The sequence below is a fragment of the Coregonus clupeaformis genome, chromosome 16 (genome assembly GCF_020615455.1).
Source record: "Coregonus clupeaformis isolate EN_2021a chromosome 16, ASM2061545v1, whole genome shotgun sequence".
NCBI classification, from domain to species: domain Eukaryota; kingdom Metazoa; phylum Chordata; class Actinopteri; order Salmoniformes; family Salmonidae; genus Coregonus; species Coregonus clupeaformis.
Genome location: NC_059207.1, coordinates 28,977,619 through 28,994,896, shown reverse-complemented (window position 1 = coordinate 28,994,896; position 17,278 = coordinate 28,977,619). Strand labels below are relative to the sequence as shown.

Here is a 17,278-nt window from a genome sequence, read left to right as displayed (position 1 = left end):
TGAGGTAGATATGTACATGAAGGCCAGGTAAAGTGACTAGGCATCAGGATAGATAATAATAAGGTATTTGAGGTAGATATGTACATGAAGGCAGGGTAAAGTGACTAGGCATCAGGATAGATAATAATAAGGTATTTGAGGTAGATATGTACATGAAGGCAGGGTAAAGTGACTAGGCATCAGGATAGATAATAATAAGGTATTTGAGGTAGATATGTACATGAAGGCAGGGTAAAGTGACTAGGCATCAGGATAGATAATAATAAGGTATTGAGGTAGATATGTACATGAAGGCAGGGTAAAGTGACTAGGCATCAGGATAGATAATAATAAGGTATTTGAGGTAGATATGTACATGAAGGCAGGGTAAAGTGACTAGGCATCAGGATATATCATAATACGGTATTTGAGGTAGATATATACATGAAGGCAGGGTAAAGTGACTAGGCATCAGGATAGATCATAATAAGGTATTTGAGGTAGATATGTACATGAAGGCAGGGTAAAGTGACTAGACATCAGGATAGATAATAATAAGGTATTTGAGGTAGATATGTACATGAAGGCAGGGTAAAGTGACTAGGCATCAGGATAGATAATAATAAGGTATTTGAGGTAGATATGTACATGAAGGCAGGGTAAAGTGACTAGGCATCAGGATAGATAATAATAAGGTATTTGAGGTAGATATGTACATGAAGGCAGGGTAAAGTGACTAGGCATCAGGATAGATAATAATAAGGTATTTGAGGTAGATATGTACATGAAGGCAGGGTAAAGTGACTAGGCATCAGGATAGATAATAATAAGGTATTTGAGGTAGATATGTACATGAAGGCAGGGTAAAGTGACTAGGCATCAGGATAGATAATAATAAGGTATTTGAGGTAGATATGTACATGAAGGCAGGGTAAAGTGACTAGGCATCAGGATATATCATAATACGGTATTTGAGGTAGATATATACATGAAGGCAGGGTAAAGTGACTAGACATCAGGATAGATAATAATAAGGTATTTGAGGTAGATATATACATGAAGGCAGGGTAAAGTGACTAGGCATCAGGATAGATAATAATACGGTATTTGAGGTAGATATGTACATGAAGGCAGGGTAAAGTGACTAGGCATCAGGATAGATAATAATACGGTATTTGAGGTAGATATGTACATGAAGGCAGGGTAAAGTGACTAGGCATCAGGATAGATAATAATAAGGTATTTGTGGTAGATATGTACATGAAGGCAGGGTAAAGTGACTAGGCATCAGGATAGATAATAATAAGGTATTTGAGGTAGATATGTACATGAAGGCAGGGTAAAGTGACTAGACATCAGGATAGATAATAATAAGGTATTTGAGGTAGATATGTACATGAAGGCAGGGTAAAGTGACTAGGCATCAGGATAGATAATAATAAGGTATTTGAGGTAGATATGTACATGAAGGCAGGGTAAAGTGACTAGACATCAGGATAGATAATAATAAGGTATTTGAGGTAGATATGTACATGAAGGCAGGGTAAAGTGACTAGACATCAGGATAGATAATAATAAGGTATTTGAGGTAGATATGTACATGAAGGCAGGGTAAAGTGACTAGGCATCAGGATAGATAATAATAAGGTATTTGAGGTAGATATGTACATGAAGGCAGGGTAAAGTGACTAGGCATCAGGATAGATAATAATAAGGTATTTGAGGTAGATATATACATGAAGGCAGGGTAAAGTGACTAGGCATCAGGATAGATAATAATAAGGTATTTGAGGTAGATATGTCCATGAAGGCCGGGTGAAGTGACTAGGCATCAGGATAGATAATAATAAGGTATTTGAGGTAGATATGTACAAGAAGGCAGGGTAAAGTGACTAGGCATCAGGATAGATAATAATAAGGTATTTGAGGTAGATATGTACATGAAGGCAGGGTAAAGTGACTAGACATCAGGATAGATAATAATAAGGTAATTGAGGTAGATATGGACATGAAGGCAGGGTAAAGTGACTAGACATCAGGATAGATAATAATAAGGTATTTGAGGTAGATATGTACATGAAGGCAGGGTAAAGTGACTAGACATCAGGATAGATAATAATAAGGTAATTGAGGTAGATATGGACATGAAGGCAGGGTAAAGTGACTAGACATCAGGATAGATAATAATAAGGTATTTGAGGTAGATATGTACATGAAGGCAGGGTAAAGTGACTAGGCATCAGGATAGATAATAATAAGGTATTTGAGGAAGATATGTACATGAAGGCAGGGTAAAGTGACTAGGCATCAGGATAGATAATAATAAGAGTTAAATAAAGAACAGAGTAGCAGCAGGAAACTATTGGTGTATGTGTGTTTGTGTTGTCGGTATGAGTGTGTGTTATGTGTGTGTGTGTGTGTAGTATATGTTCATGTGTGTGGGTTTTGTGTAAGAGTAGTGGTGTAGTGTGTGTGAGTGAGTGTGTATATAGTGTGTACAAAACATTATGAACACCTGCTCTTTCCATGACATAGACTGACCAGGTGAATCCAGGTGACAGCTATGATCCCTTATTGATGTCACCTGTTAAATCCACTTCAATCAGTGTAGATGAAGGGGAGGAGACAGGTTAAAGAAGGATGTTTAAGCCTTGAGACAATTGAGACATGGATTGTGTGTGTGTGCCATTCAGAGGGTGAATGGGCAAGACAAAATATTTAAGTGCCTTTAAAACAGGGTATGGTAGTAGGTGCCAGGCGCAACGGTTTGAGTGTGTCAAGAACTGCAATGCTGCTGGGTTTGTCACGCTGAACAGTTTCCCATGTGTATCAAGAATGATCCACCACCCAAAGGACATCCAGCCAACTTGATACAACTGTGGGAAGCATTGGAGTCAACATGGGCCAGCATCCCTGCGGAACGCTTTAAAGACCTTGTAGAGTCCACGCCCCGACAAATTGAGGCTGTTCTGAGAGCAAAGGGGGGGGGGGGGTTGTGCAACTCAATATTAGGAAGGTGTTCTTAATGTTTTATACAGTCTTGTGATAATGCATAGAGGTACCTATCTTTCCAAACCACCGCTGCGTGTTTTTACGCACCATGAAGCAACACTCATAGTATGGAGATATAGTTTCTAGATTGGGTCTAGGGTGTAGTTCTGTGTTGTATAGTTGGGGCTATAAAGCGCCTGTTGATCCAAAGCCCAGCCAATGGAACACGGAGCCCATTACCCAAACGGAACGGCTGCTTCTCCTGTTGTTTGGTAGCCGTGGACTAACAGCCCAGCCAATGGAACACGGAGCCCATTACCCAAACGGAACGGCTGCTTCTCCTGTTGTTTGGTAGCCGTGGACTAACAGCCCAGCCAATGGAACACGGAGCCCATTACCCAAACGGAACGGCTGCTTCTCCTGTTGTTTGGTAGCCGTGGACTAACAGCCCAGCCAATGGAACACGGAGCCCATTACCCAAACGGAACGGCTGCTTCTCCTGTTGTTTGGTAGCCGTGGACTAACAGCCCAGCCAATGGAACACGGAGCCCATTACCCAAACGGAACGGCTGCTTCACCTGTTGTCTAGTAGCCGAGGACTAACAGTGGCCCTTCAAGCCTGTTAGTCGTTTATGTCTGTGTTTATGGGCGAGTAGCCAATGACAGGACAGGTGTGTTACGTCTGCATTTTGTTTCAACTTTATTCAACTTTCTGATGGAATGTCTGGTCTAAACTCTGCCCATTTAACTCCTAAATATACATGTTTTTACATTCAAGAGGCCGTTATGCAGATGTCACACTGGGATATAACCACTGATATGATAGAACCCCACAGACCTACAGAGTTTTAGCGTATCTGCGCCCTGTTGCCATGTAGGACCCGTCAGGTTTCAGCAGCCATACATAAGAAAACAGCGCCCCCTACTGGAACGTGTTGATAATGCAGGGGATGGAAAAGGCAGACAATGCTGTGTTCGCTGCATGTCACTGCAGCCTACAGTGAACCCACACAGAACATTGTTCCCTTAAGGTTCTCCTTTGGTTATTTAAAAAAAATTACTTTCCAAACAACATTTTGGCAAGCCAACATTTGTTATCTGGGAACAAAATGACTAGTGATTGGTTATTATTGTAACATTTCCCTAGAAAATGCCATATGAAGCTTTGAAACGGTTGTTGAATTATAGGGTTTGTGGACATGGCCTAAATAGCCTCTAATTGCTTTTTGCTTTTCTGCTACAGGTTTGAAACAAAACGTAACGATATGCACATAGAGATCCTATAATTAATGTAATTCTATGGATATGTGGACCTGTAAGGACTTATTCCAGGGATGTTCTAATCTACCCTACAACTGCTGGTCTTCTGTTATACCTGATCATGAATTGCACCCACCTGGTGTCCCAGTTGGGCTCTATACTAATCACCACGTCCTGTTGCTCCTCCAGGCACCATCAACAACCAGCAGCTCCAGATCTTCAACCTGACGTCTCTCACCAAGTCCGAGGCCGTCCTGTCGGCTGTGCTCCACTACTACATAGGAGACCTCCCGAACAGCATCCAGCACCCTGGCTGCAGCAGCAGCACCAGGCACAGGAGCTGTGGAGCCCCCTCCCCGTCCCGCCACGGCCCCAGGAAACACAGCCACGTCCAGATGGGTGTCTGGAGCTTCGCCTCAGTGGATAACCACACCAGGGCTTTGGGCCACTTTGTGATCAACGTGTCTACACTATACAGGGACTTCATCTCTTGGCAGTGGAAGGACATCACCCGGGTGGTGAACCAAGCCAAGTATCATGATGAGCTGCTGATCGGGATAGACGTGGCATCACAGCCTGGACCCAGGCCCTGGAAGAAGCTCCTCTCAGACCGCTCTCCATACATCCTGGTCTACGCCAACGACTCGGCCATCTCCGAGCCCCAGAGTGTGGTGTCGACACTACAGAGGCATCAAACGACGACGGCGGCTGGAGAACGGCCGCTCGCCTCGGGCTTCCATAGACTGGGGCTGCACGCTCGGAACAACACCGCCGCGCAACCACAGGCGCCTCCTCACAGACGCCGGCGCTCTGCTAGCGTCCTCCTCCCGCTCCAGAACAACGAATTACCGGGGCCGGAGTACCCGTATGAGACGACGGGCTGGGACGAGAACGGCCCCTACGAACCGCTGGAGAACAAGCCAGTCCGTCGGCCGAGGAAAAAGACGCGCGGCAAGAGCCAGAGGCACGACGGTAAAATGCCCCTGCTGCAGTTTGACGAGCAGACGATAAAGAAGTCTCGTAGGAAGCAGTGGAACGAACCACGGAACTGCGCTCGCCGCTACCTGAAGGTGGACTTTGCAGACATTGGCTGGAACGAGTGGATTATATCTCCCAAGGCTTTTGACGCCTACTACTGTTCAGGGTCATGCCAGTTCCCCATGCCTAAGGTATGGATGTCTTCATGCTTCAGAGCGTCTGCTAAATGACCTATTTAGTATTTATTATTCATGTAATGGACAATATAATGTGCCAGTATGTGTTTCCCAGATAGACAGGGTCCCCAACCCTCATCCTGGAGACCTGCAGGTTGTGCAGGCTTTTGTTCCAGCAGGCTTTTGTTCCAAGTTCTCGATGAGCGGAATCAGGTGTAACAAAGTCCTGCACGCTTTATCTCTGGCTCATATAACAGCTACTCACAGACTCTGTTTGTCAACTTCAGTGGCTGTTCAGCACCACCGTGTGGCAGAACGTAGAACTGCTGTTGTCAACCATTGTTTCTCCATTAAGATCTTAACACTTGGGTTTCCACATTTTTCTGCTAATAATCCCAAATTTACGTCAAGAAATTCCGGTGACCCCAATTTGGAGAGTAATGTAGTTTAGTGGTTTTTGATATTGAACAACAGGTAATGTGAAATGTAGTATATTATGACTAGCAGTCTGTGTTGATAGCAATGAACACACCTGTGTGCACATAAGTACTTTTCTTTCAACAACCTGTCACTGAGTCGGGAATGGTGACATCATACCGGCTCTTTCAGACATCGTCCAGTTAGTTAACCCAGTCAGATGGAACATTATCCAGTTAGTTACTCCAGTCAGATGGAACATTATCCAGTTAGTTACCCCAGTCAGATGGAACATTATCCAGTTAGTTACTCCAGTCAGATGGAACATTATCCAGTTAGTTACTCCAGTCAGATGGAACATTATCCAGTTAGTTACCCCAGTCAGATGAAACATTATCCAGTTAGTTACCCCAGTCAGATGGAACATTATCCAGTTAGTTACTCCAGTCAGATGGAACATTATCCAATTAGTTACTCCAGTCAGATGGGACATTATCCAATTAGTTACTCCAGTCAGATGGAACATTATCCAATTAGTTACTCCAGTCAGATGGAACATTATCCAGTTAGTTACCCCAGTCAGATGGAACATTATCCAATTAGTTACTCCAGTCAGATGGAACATTATCCAGTTAGTTACTCCAGTCAGATGGAACATTATCCAGTTAGTTACTCCAGTCAGATCGAACATTATCCAGTTAGTTACCCCAGTCAGATGGAACATTATCCAGTTAGTTACCCCAGTCAGATGGAACATTATCCAGTTAGTTACCCCAGTCAGATGGAACATTATCCAGTTAGTTACTCCAGTCAGATGGAACATTATCCAATTAGTTACTCCAGTCAGATGGAACATTATCCAGTTAGTTACTCCAGTCAGATGGAACATTATCCAGTTAGTTACCCCAGTCAGATGGAACATTATCCAGTTAGTTACTCCAGTCAGATGGAACATTATCCAGTTAGTTACTCCAGTCAGATGGAACATTATCCAGTTAGTTACCCCAGTCAGATGGAACATTATCCAGTTAGTTACTCCAGTCAGATGGAACATTATCCAATTAGTTACTCCAGTCAGATGGAACATTATCCAGTTAGTTACTCCAGTCAGATGGAACATTATCCAGTTAGTTACCCCAGTCAGATCGAACATTATCCAGTTAGTTACCCCAGTCAGATGGAACATTATCCAGTTAGTTACTCCAGTCAGATGGAACATTATCCAGTTAGTTACCCCAGTCAGATGGAACATTATCCAGTTAGTTACTCCAGTCAGATGGAACATTATCCAGTTAGTTACTCCAGTCAGATGGAACATTATCCAGTTAGTTACCCCAGTCAGATGGAACATTATCCAGTTAGTTACTCCAGTCAGATCGAACATTATCCAGTTAGTTACTCCAGTCAGATGGAACATTATCCAGTTAGTTACCCCAGTCAGATGGAACATTATCCAGTTAGTTACCCCAGTCAGATGGACCATTATCCAGTTAGTTACCCCAGTCAGATGGACCATTATCCAGTTAGTTACCCCAGTCAGATGGAACATTATCCAGTTAGTTACCCCAGTCAGATGGAACATTGTCCAGTTAGTTACCCAAATCAGATCGAACATTATCCAGTTAGTTATCTCCAGTCAGATGGAACATTATCCAGTTAGTTACCCCAGTCAGATGGAACATTATCCAGTTAGTTACCCCAGTCAGATGGAACATTATCCAGTTAGTTACCCCAGTCAGATGGAACATTATCCAGTTAGTTACCCCAGTCAGATGGAACATTATCCAGTTAGTTACCCCAGTCAGATGGAACATTATCCAGTTAGTTACCCCAGTCAGATGGAACATTATCCAGTTAGTTACTCCAGTCAGATGGAACATTATCCAGTTAGTTACCCCCAGTCAGATGGAACATTATCCAGTTAGTTACCCCAGTCAGATGGAACATTATCCAGTTAGTTACCCCAGTCAGATGGAACATTATCCAGTTAGTTACCCCAGTCAGATCGAACATTATCCAGTTAGTTACCCCAGTCAGATGGAACATTATCCAGTTAGTTACCCCAGTCAGATGGAACATTGTCCAGTTAGTTACCCAAATCAGATCGAACATTATCCAGTTAGTTATCTCCAGTCAGATGGAACATTATCCAGTTAGTTACCCCAGTCAGATGGAACATTATCCAGTTAGTTACCCCAGTCAGATGGAACATTATCCAGTTAGTTACCCCAGTCAGATGGAACATTATCCAGTTAGTTACCCCAGTCAGATGGAACATTGTCCAGTTAGTTACCCCAGTCAGATGGAACATTATCCAGTTAGTTACCCCAGTCAGATGGAACATTATCCAGTTAGTTACCCCAGTCAGATGGAACATTGTCCAGTTAGTTACCCCAGTCAGATGGACCATTATCCAGTTAGTTACCCCAGTCAGATGGAACATTATCCAGTTAGTTACCCCAGTCAGATGGAACATTGTCCAGTTAGTTACCCAAATCAGATCGAACATTATCCAGTTAGTTACCCCAGTCAGATGGAACATTATCCAGTTAGTTACTCCAGTCAGATGAAACATTAGCCAGTTAGTTACCCCAGTCAGATGGACCATTATCCAGTTAGTTACCCCAGTCAGATGGAACATTATCCAGTTAGTTACTCCAGTCAGATGGAACATTATCCAGTTAGTTACCCCAGTCAGATGGAACATTATCCAGTTAGTTACTCCAGTCAGATGGAACATTATCCAGTTAGTTACCCCAGTCAGATGGAACATTATCCAGTTAGTTACTCCAGTCAGATGAAACATTAGCCAGTTAGTTACCCCAGTCAGATGGACCATTATCCAGTTAGTTACCCCAGTCAGATGGAACATTATCCAGTTAGTTACTCCAGTCAGATGGAACATTATCCAGTTAGTTACTCCAGTCAGATGGAACATTATCCAGTTAGTTACTCCAGTCAGATGGAACATTATCCAGTTAGTTACTCCAGTCAGATGGAACATTATCCAGTTAGTTACTCCAGTCAGATGGAACATTATCCAGTTAGTTACCCCAGTCAGATCGAACATTATCCAGTTAGTTACCCCAGTCAGATGGAACATTATCCAGTTAGTTACTCCAGTCAGATGGAACATTATCCAGTTAGTTACCCCAGTCAGATGGAACATTATCCAGTTAGTTACTCCAGTCAGATGGAACATTATCCAGTTAGTTACCCCAGTCAGATGGACCATTATCCAGTTAGTTACCCCAGTCAGATGGAACATTATCCAGTTAGTTACCCCAGTCAGATGGAACATTATCCAGTTAGTTACTCCAGTCAGATGGAACATTATCCAGTTAGTTACCCCAGTCAGATGGAACATTATCCAGTTAGTTACTCCAGTCAGATGGAACATTATCCAGTTAGTTACCCCAGTCAGATGGAACATTATCCAGTTAGTTACCCCAGTCAGATGGAACATTATCCAGTTAGTTACCCCAGTCAGATGAAACATTATCCAGTTAGTTACCCCAGTCAGATGAAACATTAGCCAGTTAGTTACCCCAGTCAAATCGAACATTATCCAGTTAGTTACTCCAGTCAGATGGAACATTATCCAGTTAGTTACCCCAGTCAGATCGAACATTATCCAGTTAGTTACCCCAGTCAGATGGAACATTATCCAGTTAGTTACTCCAGTCAGATGGACCATTATCCAGTTAGTTACCCCAGTCAGATGGAACATTATCCAGTTAGTTACCCCAGTCAGATGGAACATTATCCAGTTAGTTACTCCAGTCAGATGGAACATTATCCAGTTAGTTACCCCAGTCAGATGGAACATTATCCAGTTAGTTACCCCAGTCAGATGGAACATTATCCAGTTAGTTACCCCAGTCAGATGGAACATTATCCAGTTAGTTACCCCAGTCAGATGGAACATTATCCAGTTAGTTACCCCAGTCAGATCGAACATTATCCAGTTAGTTACCCCAGTCAGATGGAACATTATCCAGTTAGTTACCCCAGTCAGATGGAACATTATCCAGTTAGTTACCCCAGTCAGATGGAACATTATCCAGTTAGTTACCCCAGTCAGATGAAACATTATCCAGTTAGTTACCCCAGTCAGATGGAACATTATCCAGTTAGTTACTCCAGTCAGATGAAACATTATCCAGTTAGTTACCCCAGTCAGATGAAACATTAGCCAGTTAGTTACCCCAGTCAAATCGAACATTATCCAGTTAGTTACTCCAGTCAGATGGAACATTATCCAGTTAGTTACCCCAGTCAGATCGAACATTATCCAGTTAGTTACCCCAGTCAGATGGAACATTATCCAGTTAGTTACTCCAGTCAGATGGACCATTATCCAGTTAGTTACCCCAGTCAGATGGAACATTATCCAGTTAGTTACCCCAGTCAGATGGAACATTATCCAGTTAGTTACTCCAGTCAGATGGAACATTATCCAGTTAGTTACCCCAGTCAGATGGAACATTATCCAGTTAGTTACCCCAGTCAGATCGAACATTATCCAGTTAGTTACCCCAGTCAGATGGAACATTATCCAGTTAGTTACCCCAGTCAGATGGAACATTATCCAGTTAGTTACCCCAGTCAGATCGAACATTATCCAGTTAGTTACCCCTGTCAGATGGAACATTATCCAGTTAGTTACCCCAGTCAGATGGAACATTATCCAGTTAGTTACCCCAGTCAGATGGAACATTATCCAGTTAGTTACCCCAGTCAGATGAAACATTATCCAGTTAGTTACCCCAGTCAGATGGAACATTATCCAGTTAGTTACTCCAGTCAGATCGAACATTATCCAGTTAGTTACCCCAGTCAGATCGAACATTATCCAGTTAGTTACTCCAGTCAGATGGAACATTATCCAGTTAGTTACTCCAGTCAGATGGAACATTATCAAGTTAGTTACCCCAGTCAGATGGAACATTATCCAGTTAGTTACCCCAGTCAGATGGAACATTATCCAGTTAGTTACTCCAGTCAGATGGAACATTATCAAGTTAGTTACTCCAGTCAGATCCAATATTATCAAGTTAGTTACCCCAGTCAGATGGAACATTATCCAGTTAGTTACCCCAGTCAGATGGAACATTATCCAGTTAGTTACTCCAGTCAAAAGGAACATTATCCAGTTAGTTACCCCAGTCAGATGGAACATTATCCAGTTAGTTACTCCAGTCAGATCGAACATTATCAAGTTAGTTACCCCAGTCAGATGGAACATTATCAAGTTAGTTACCCCAGTCAGATGGAACATTATCCAGTTAGTTACTCGAGTCAGATCGAACATTATCCAATTAGTTACCCCAGTCAGATCGAACATTATCAACATTATCAAGTTAGTTACCCCAGTCAGATGGAACAGTGTCCAGTTAGTTACTCCAGTCAGATTGAACATTATCAAGTTAGTTACCCCAGTCAAATCGAACATTATCCAGTTAGTTACCCCAGTCAGATGGAACATTATCCAGTTAGTTACCCCAGTCAGATGGAACATTATCCAGTTAGTTACCCCAGTCAAATCGAACATTATCCAGTTAGTTACTCCAGTCAGATGGTACATTATCCAGTTAGTTACCCCAGTCAGATGGAACATTATCCAGTTAGTTACCCCAGTCAGATGGAACATTATCCAGTTAGTTACTCCAGTCAGATGGAACATTATCCAGTTAGTTACTCCAGTCAGATGGAACATTATCCAGTTAGTTACCCCAGTCAGATGGAACATTATCCAGTTAGTTACTCCAGTCAGATGGAACATTATCCAGTTAGTTACCCCAGTCAAATCGAACATTATCCAGTTAGTTACCCCAGTCAGATGGAACATTATCCAGTTAGTTACTCCAGTCAGATGGAACATTATCCAGTTAGTTACTCCAGTCAGATGGAACATTATCCAGTTAGTTACTCCAGTCAGATGGAACATTATCCAGTTAGTTACCCCAGTCAGATGGAACATTATCCAGTTAGTTACTCCAGTCAGATGGAACATTATCCAGTTAGTTACTCCAGTCAGATGGAACATTATCCAGTTAGTTACCCCAGTCAAATCGAACATTATCCAGTTAGTTACCCCAGTCAGATGGAACATTATCCAGTTAGTTACTCCAGTCAGATGGAACATTATCCAGTTAGTTACTCCAGTCAGATGGAACATTATCCAGTTAGTTACTCCAGTCAGATGGAACATTATCCAGTTAGTTACCCCAGTCAGATGGAACATTATCCAATTAGTTACTCCAGTCAGATGGAACATTATCCAGTTAGTTACTCCAGTCAGATGGAACATTATCCAGTTAGTTACTCCAGTCAGATGGAACATTATCCAGTTAGTTACCCCAGTCAAATCGAACATTATCCAGTTAGTTACCCCAGTCAGATGGAACATTATCCAGTTAGTTACTCCAGTCAGATAGACCATTATCCAGTTAGTTACTCCAGTCAGATGGAACATTATCCAGTTAGTTACCCCAGTCAGATGGAACATTATCCAGTTAGTTACTCCAGTCAAATCGAACATTATCCAGTTAGTTACCCCAGTCAGATGGAACATTATCCAGTTAGTTACTCCAGTCAGATGGAACATTATCCAGTTAGTTACTCCAGTCAGATGGAACATTATCCAGTTAGTTACTCCAGTCAGATGGAACATTATCCAGTTAGTTACCCCAGTCAGATGGAACATTATCCAGTTAGTTACTCCAGTCAGATGGAACATTATCCAGTTAGTTAACCCAGTCAGATGGAACATTATCCAGTTAGTTACCCCAGTCAGATGGAACATTATCCAGTTAGTTACTCCAGTCAGATGGAACATTATCCAGTTAGTTACTCCAGTCAGATGGAACATTATCCAGTTAGTTACCCCAGTCAGATGGAACATTATCCAGTTAGTTAACCCAGTCAGATGGAACATTATCCAGTTAGTTACCCCAGTCAGATGGAACATTATCCAGTTAGTTACCCCAGTCAGATGGAACATTATCCAGTTAGTTACTCCAGTCAGATGGAACATTATCCAGTTAGTTACCCCAGTCAGATGGAACATTATCCAGTTAGTTACCCCAGTCAGATGGAACATTATCCAGTTAGTTACCCCAGTCAGATGGAACATTATCCAGTTAGTTACCCCAGTCAGATGGAACATTATCCAGTTAGTTACCCCAGTCAGATGGAACATTATCCAGTTAGTTACCCCAGTCAGATGGAACATTATCCAGTTAGTTACCCCAGTCAGATGGAACATTATCCAGTTAGTTACTCCAGTCAGATGGAACATTATCCAGTTAGTTACTCCAGTCAGATGGAACATTATCCAATTAGTTACTCCAGTCAGATGGAACATTATCCAATTAGTTACTCCAGTCAGATGGAACATTATCCAGTTAGTTACTCCAGTCAGATGGAACATTATCCAATTAGTTACCCCAGTCAGATGGAACATTATCCAGTTAGTTACCCCAGTCAGATGGAACATTATCCAGTTAGTTACCCCAGTCAGATGGAACATTATCCAGTTAGTTACTCCAGTCAGATGGAACATTGTCCAGTTAGTTACCCCAGTCAGATGGACCATTATCCAGTTAGTTACCCCAGTCAGATGGAACATTATCCAGTTAGTTACCCCAGTCAGATGGAACATTATCCAGTTAGTTACCCCAGTCAGATGGAACATTATCCAGTTAGTTACCCCAGTCAGATGGAACATTATCCAGTTAGTTACCCCAGTCAGATGGAACATTATCCAGTTAGTTACCCCAGTCAGATGGACCATTATCCAGTTAGTTACCCCAGTCAGATGGAACATTATCCAGTTAGTTACCCCAGTCAGATGGAACATTATCCAGTTAGTTACCCCAGTCAGATGGAACATTATCCAGTTAGTTACCCCAGTCAGATGGAACATTATCCAGTTAGTTACCCCAGTCAGATGGAACATTATCCAGTTAGTTACCCCAGTCAGATGGACCATTATCCAGTTAGTTACCCCAGTCAGATGGAACATTATCCAGTTAGTTACCCCAGTCAGATGGAACATTATCCAGTTAGTTACCCCAGTCAGATGGAACATTATCCAGTTAGTTACCCCAGTCAGATGGAACATTATCCAGTTAGTTACTCCAGTCAGATGGAACATTATCCAGTTAGTTACCCCAGTCAGATGGAACATTATCCAGTTAGTTACCCCAGTCAGATGGAACATTATCCAGTTAGTTACTCCAGTCAGATGGAACATTATCCAGTTAGTTACTCCAGTCAGATGGAACATTATCCAGTTAGTTACCCCAGTCAGATGGAACATTATCCAGTTAGTTACCCCAGTCAGATGGAACATTAGCCAGTTAGTTACTCCAGTCAGATGGAACATTATCCAGTTAGTTACTCCAGTCAGATGGAACATTATCCAGTTAGTTACTCCAGTCAGATGGAACATTATCCAATTAGTTACCCCAGTCAGATGGAACATTATCCAGTTAGTTACTCCAGTCAGATGGAACATTATCCAATTAGTTACCCCAGTCAGATCGAACATTATCAACATTATCAAGTTAGTTACCCCAGTCAGATGGAACAGTGTCCAGTTAGTTACTCCAGTCAGATTGAACATTATCAAGTTAGTTACCCCAGTCAGATGGAACATTATCCAGTTAGTTACTCCAGTCAGATGGAACATTATCCAATTAGTTACCCCAGTCAGATCGAACATTATCAACATTATCAAGTTAGTTACCCCAGTCAGATGGAACAGTGTCCAGTTAGTTACTCCAGTCAGATTGAACATTATCAAGTTAGTTACCCCAGTCAAATCGAACATTATCCAGTTAGTTACCCCAGTCAAATCGAACATTATCCAGTTAGTTACCCCAGTCAGATGGAACATTATCCAGTTAGTTACTCCAGTCAGATGGAAAATTATCCAGTTAGTTACTCCAGTCAGATGGAACATTATCCAGTTAGTTACCCCAGTCAGATCGAACATTATCCAGTTAGTTACCCCAGTCAGATGGAACATTATCCAGTTAGTTACCCCAGTCAGATGGAACATTATCCAGTTAGTTACTCCAGTCAGATGGAACATTATCCAATTAGTTACCCCAGTCAGATCGAACATTATCCAGTTAGTTACTCCAGTCAGATGGAACATTATCCAGTTAGTTACTCCAGTCAGATGGAACATTATCCAATTAGTTACTCCAGTCAGATGGAACATTATCCAATTAGTTACCCCAGTCAGATCGAACATTATCAACATTATCAAGTTAGTTACCCCAGTCAGATGGAACAGTGTCCAGTTAGTTACTCCAGTCAGATTGAACATTATCAAGTTAGTTACCCCAGTCAAATCGAACATTATCCAGTTAGTTACCCCAGTCAAATCGAACATTATCCAGTTAGTTACCCCAGTCAGATGGAACATTATCCAGTTAGTTACTCCAGTCAGATGGAACATTATCCAGTTAGTTACTCCAGTCAGATGGAACATTATCCAGTTAGTTACCCCAGTCAGATCGAACATTATCCAGTTAGTTACCCCAGTCAGATGGAACATTATCCAGTTAGTTACCCCAGTCAGATGGAACATTATCCAGTTAGTTACCCCAGTCAGATAGACCATTATCCAGTTAGTTACTCCAGTCAGATGGAACATTATCCAGTTAGTTACCCCAGTCAGATGGAACATTATCCAGTTAGTTACTCCAGTCAGATGGAACATTATCCAGTTAGTTACCCCAGTCAGATGAAACATTATCCAGTTAGTTATCTCCAGTCAGATGGACCATTATCCAGTTAGTTACTCCAGTCAGATGGAACATTATCCAGTTAGTTACCCCAGTCAGATGGAACATTATCCAGTTAGTTACTCCAGTCAGATGGAACATTATCCAGTTAGTTACCCCAGTCAGATCGAACATTATCCAGTTAGTTACCCCAGTCAGATGGAACATTATCCAGTTAGTTACTCCAGTCAGATGAAACATTATCCAGTTAGTTACCCCAGTCAGATGGAACATTATCCAGTTAGTTACCCCAGTCAGATGGAACATTATCCAGTTAGTTACCCCCGTCATATTGAACATTATCCAGTTAGTTACCCCAGTCAGATGGAACATTATCCAGTTAGTTACTCCAGTCAGATGGAACATTATCCAGTTAGTTACTCCAGTCAGATGGAACATTATCCAGTTAGTTACCCCCGTCATATTGAACATTATCCAGTTAGTTACCCCAGTCAGATGGAACATTATCCAGTTAGTTACTCCAGTCAGATGGAACATTATCCAGTTAGTTACTCCAGTCAGATGGAACATTATCCAGTTAGTTACCCCAGTCAGATGGAACATTATCCAGTTAGTTACCCCAGTCAGATCGAACATTATCCAGTTAGTTACCCCAGTCAGATGGAATGTCGTCTTTAACCTCCTCCTTCTCTTCTGTCCTGTAGTCTCTGAAGCCCAGTAACCACGCCACCATCCAGAGCATTGTGAGAGCGGTGGGGGTGGTGTCTGGTATCCCTGAGCCCTGCTGTGTCCCAGACAAGATGTCTTCCCTCTCCATCCTCTTCTTCGACGAGGACAAGAACGTTGTGCTCAAAGTCTACCCCAACATGACTGTGGACTCCTGTGCCTGCAGATAGGGACAATTACCACACACAAACACACACACACACACACACACACACACACACACACACACACACACACACACACACACACACATATAGAACAATCTCTCTGCAACATAGCCACCTCTCAAGGATCAAGGATTTTCCTCTTTTGCACTGGAAGAGAGATTAGGGATTACAATCTACTATCTAAATGGAGATGAGATTGTTATTGACGAACCATTTCAGGGAAGGACTGCTGGACCTTCCTCCTATTGGAAGCCTGAAGTAACCTGGAAAATAAACAGCTCACTAGTCTCATCATCATCATCACTATCACCACCACCATCATCATCATGGCTTCTTACCTGTTTCAATGTTTGAATAGAATTAAACAGCCCTTGGAGAGGAGGACCTAATGCAGTTTGAGGTACTACCTTGAAGGGGGAGAGAAACTCCCGGAATGAAAGACCTTCTGTGATGCACAGTACTGTGAGCTCCAAAAGTATTGGGACAGTGACACATTTGTTGTTGTTTTGGCTCTGTACTCCAGCACTTTGGATTTGAAATTATACAATGAGGTTAAAGTGCAGACTGTCAGCTTTAATTGGAGGGTATTTTCATCCATATTGGGTGAACCGTTTAGAAAGAACAGCACCTTTTGTTCGTAGTCCCCCCATTTTAGGGGACCAAAAGTATTGGGACAAATTCACTTATTGTGTATTAAAGTAATCCTTAATGAATCGTGAATAATGATGAGTGAGAAAGTTACAGACGCACAAATATCATATCTCCAAGACATGCCTTTTTGAGGGGGGTATGATATATGTGCGTCTGTAACTTTCTCACT

The 17,278-nt window shown here is 42.2% G+C and overlaps 1 protein-coding gene across 1 annotated transcript in view; it reads left to right on the top strand.

Annotated features, from left to right (window-relative positions):
• The window catches only part of bmp3 (bone morphogenetic protein 3), an 18,540-nt gene extending 1,547 nt beyond the window's left edge, over positions 1 to 16,993 (top strand). Inside the window, exons 2-3 of the mRNA XM_041899881.2 lie at positions 4,420 to 5,399; positions 16,270 to 16,993. Coding sequence (XP_041755815.2) covers positions 4,420 to 5,399; positions 16,270 to 16,461 — 1,172 coding nt within the window. The 3' untranslated portion in view covers positions 16,462 to 16,993. The remainder of the gene's footprint in view (positions 1 to 4,419; positions 5,400 to 16,269) is intronic.
• Positions 16,994 to 17,278: the final 285 nt, after the last annotated feature.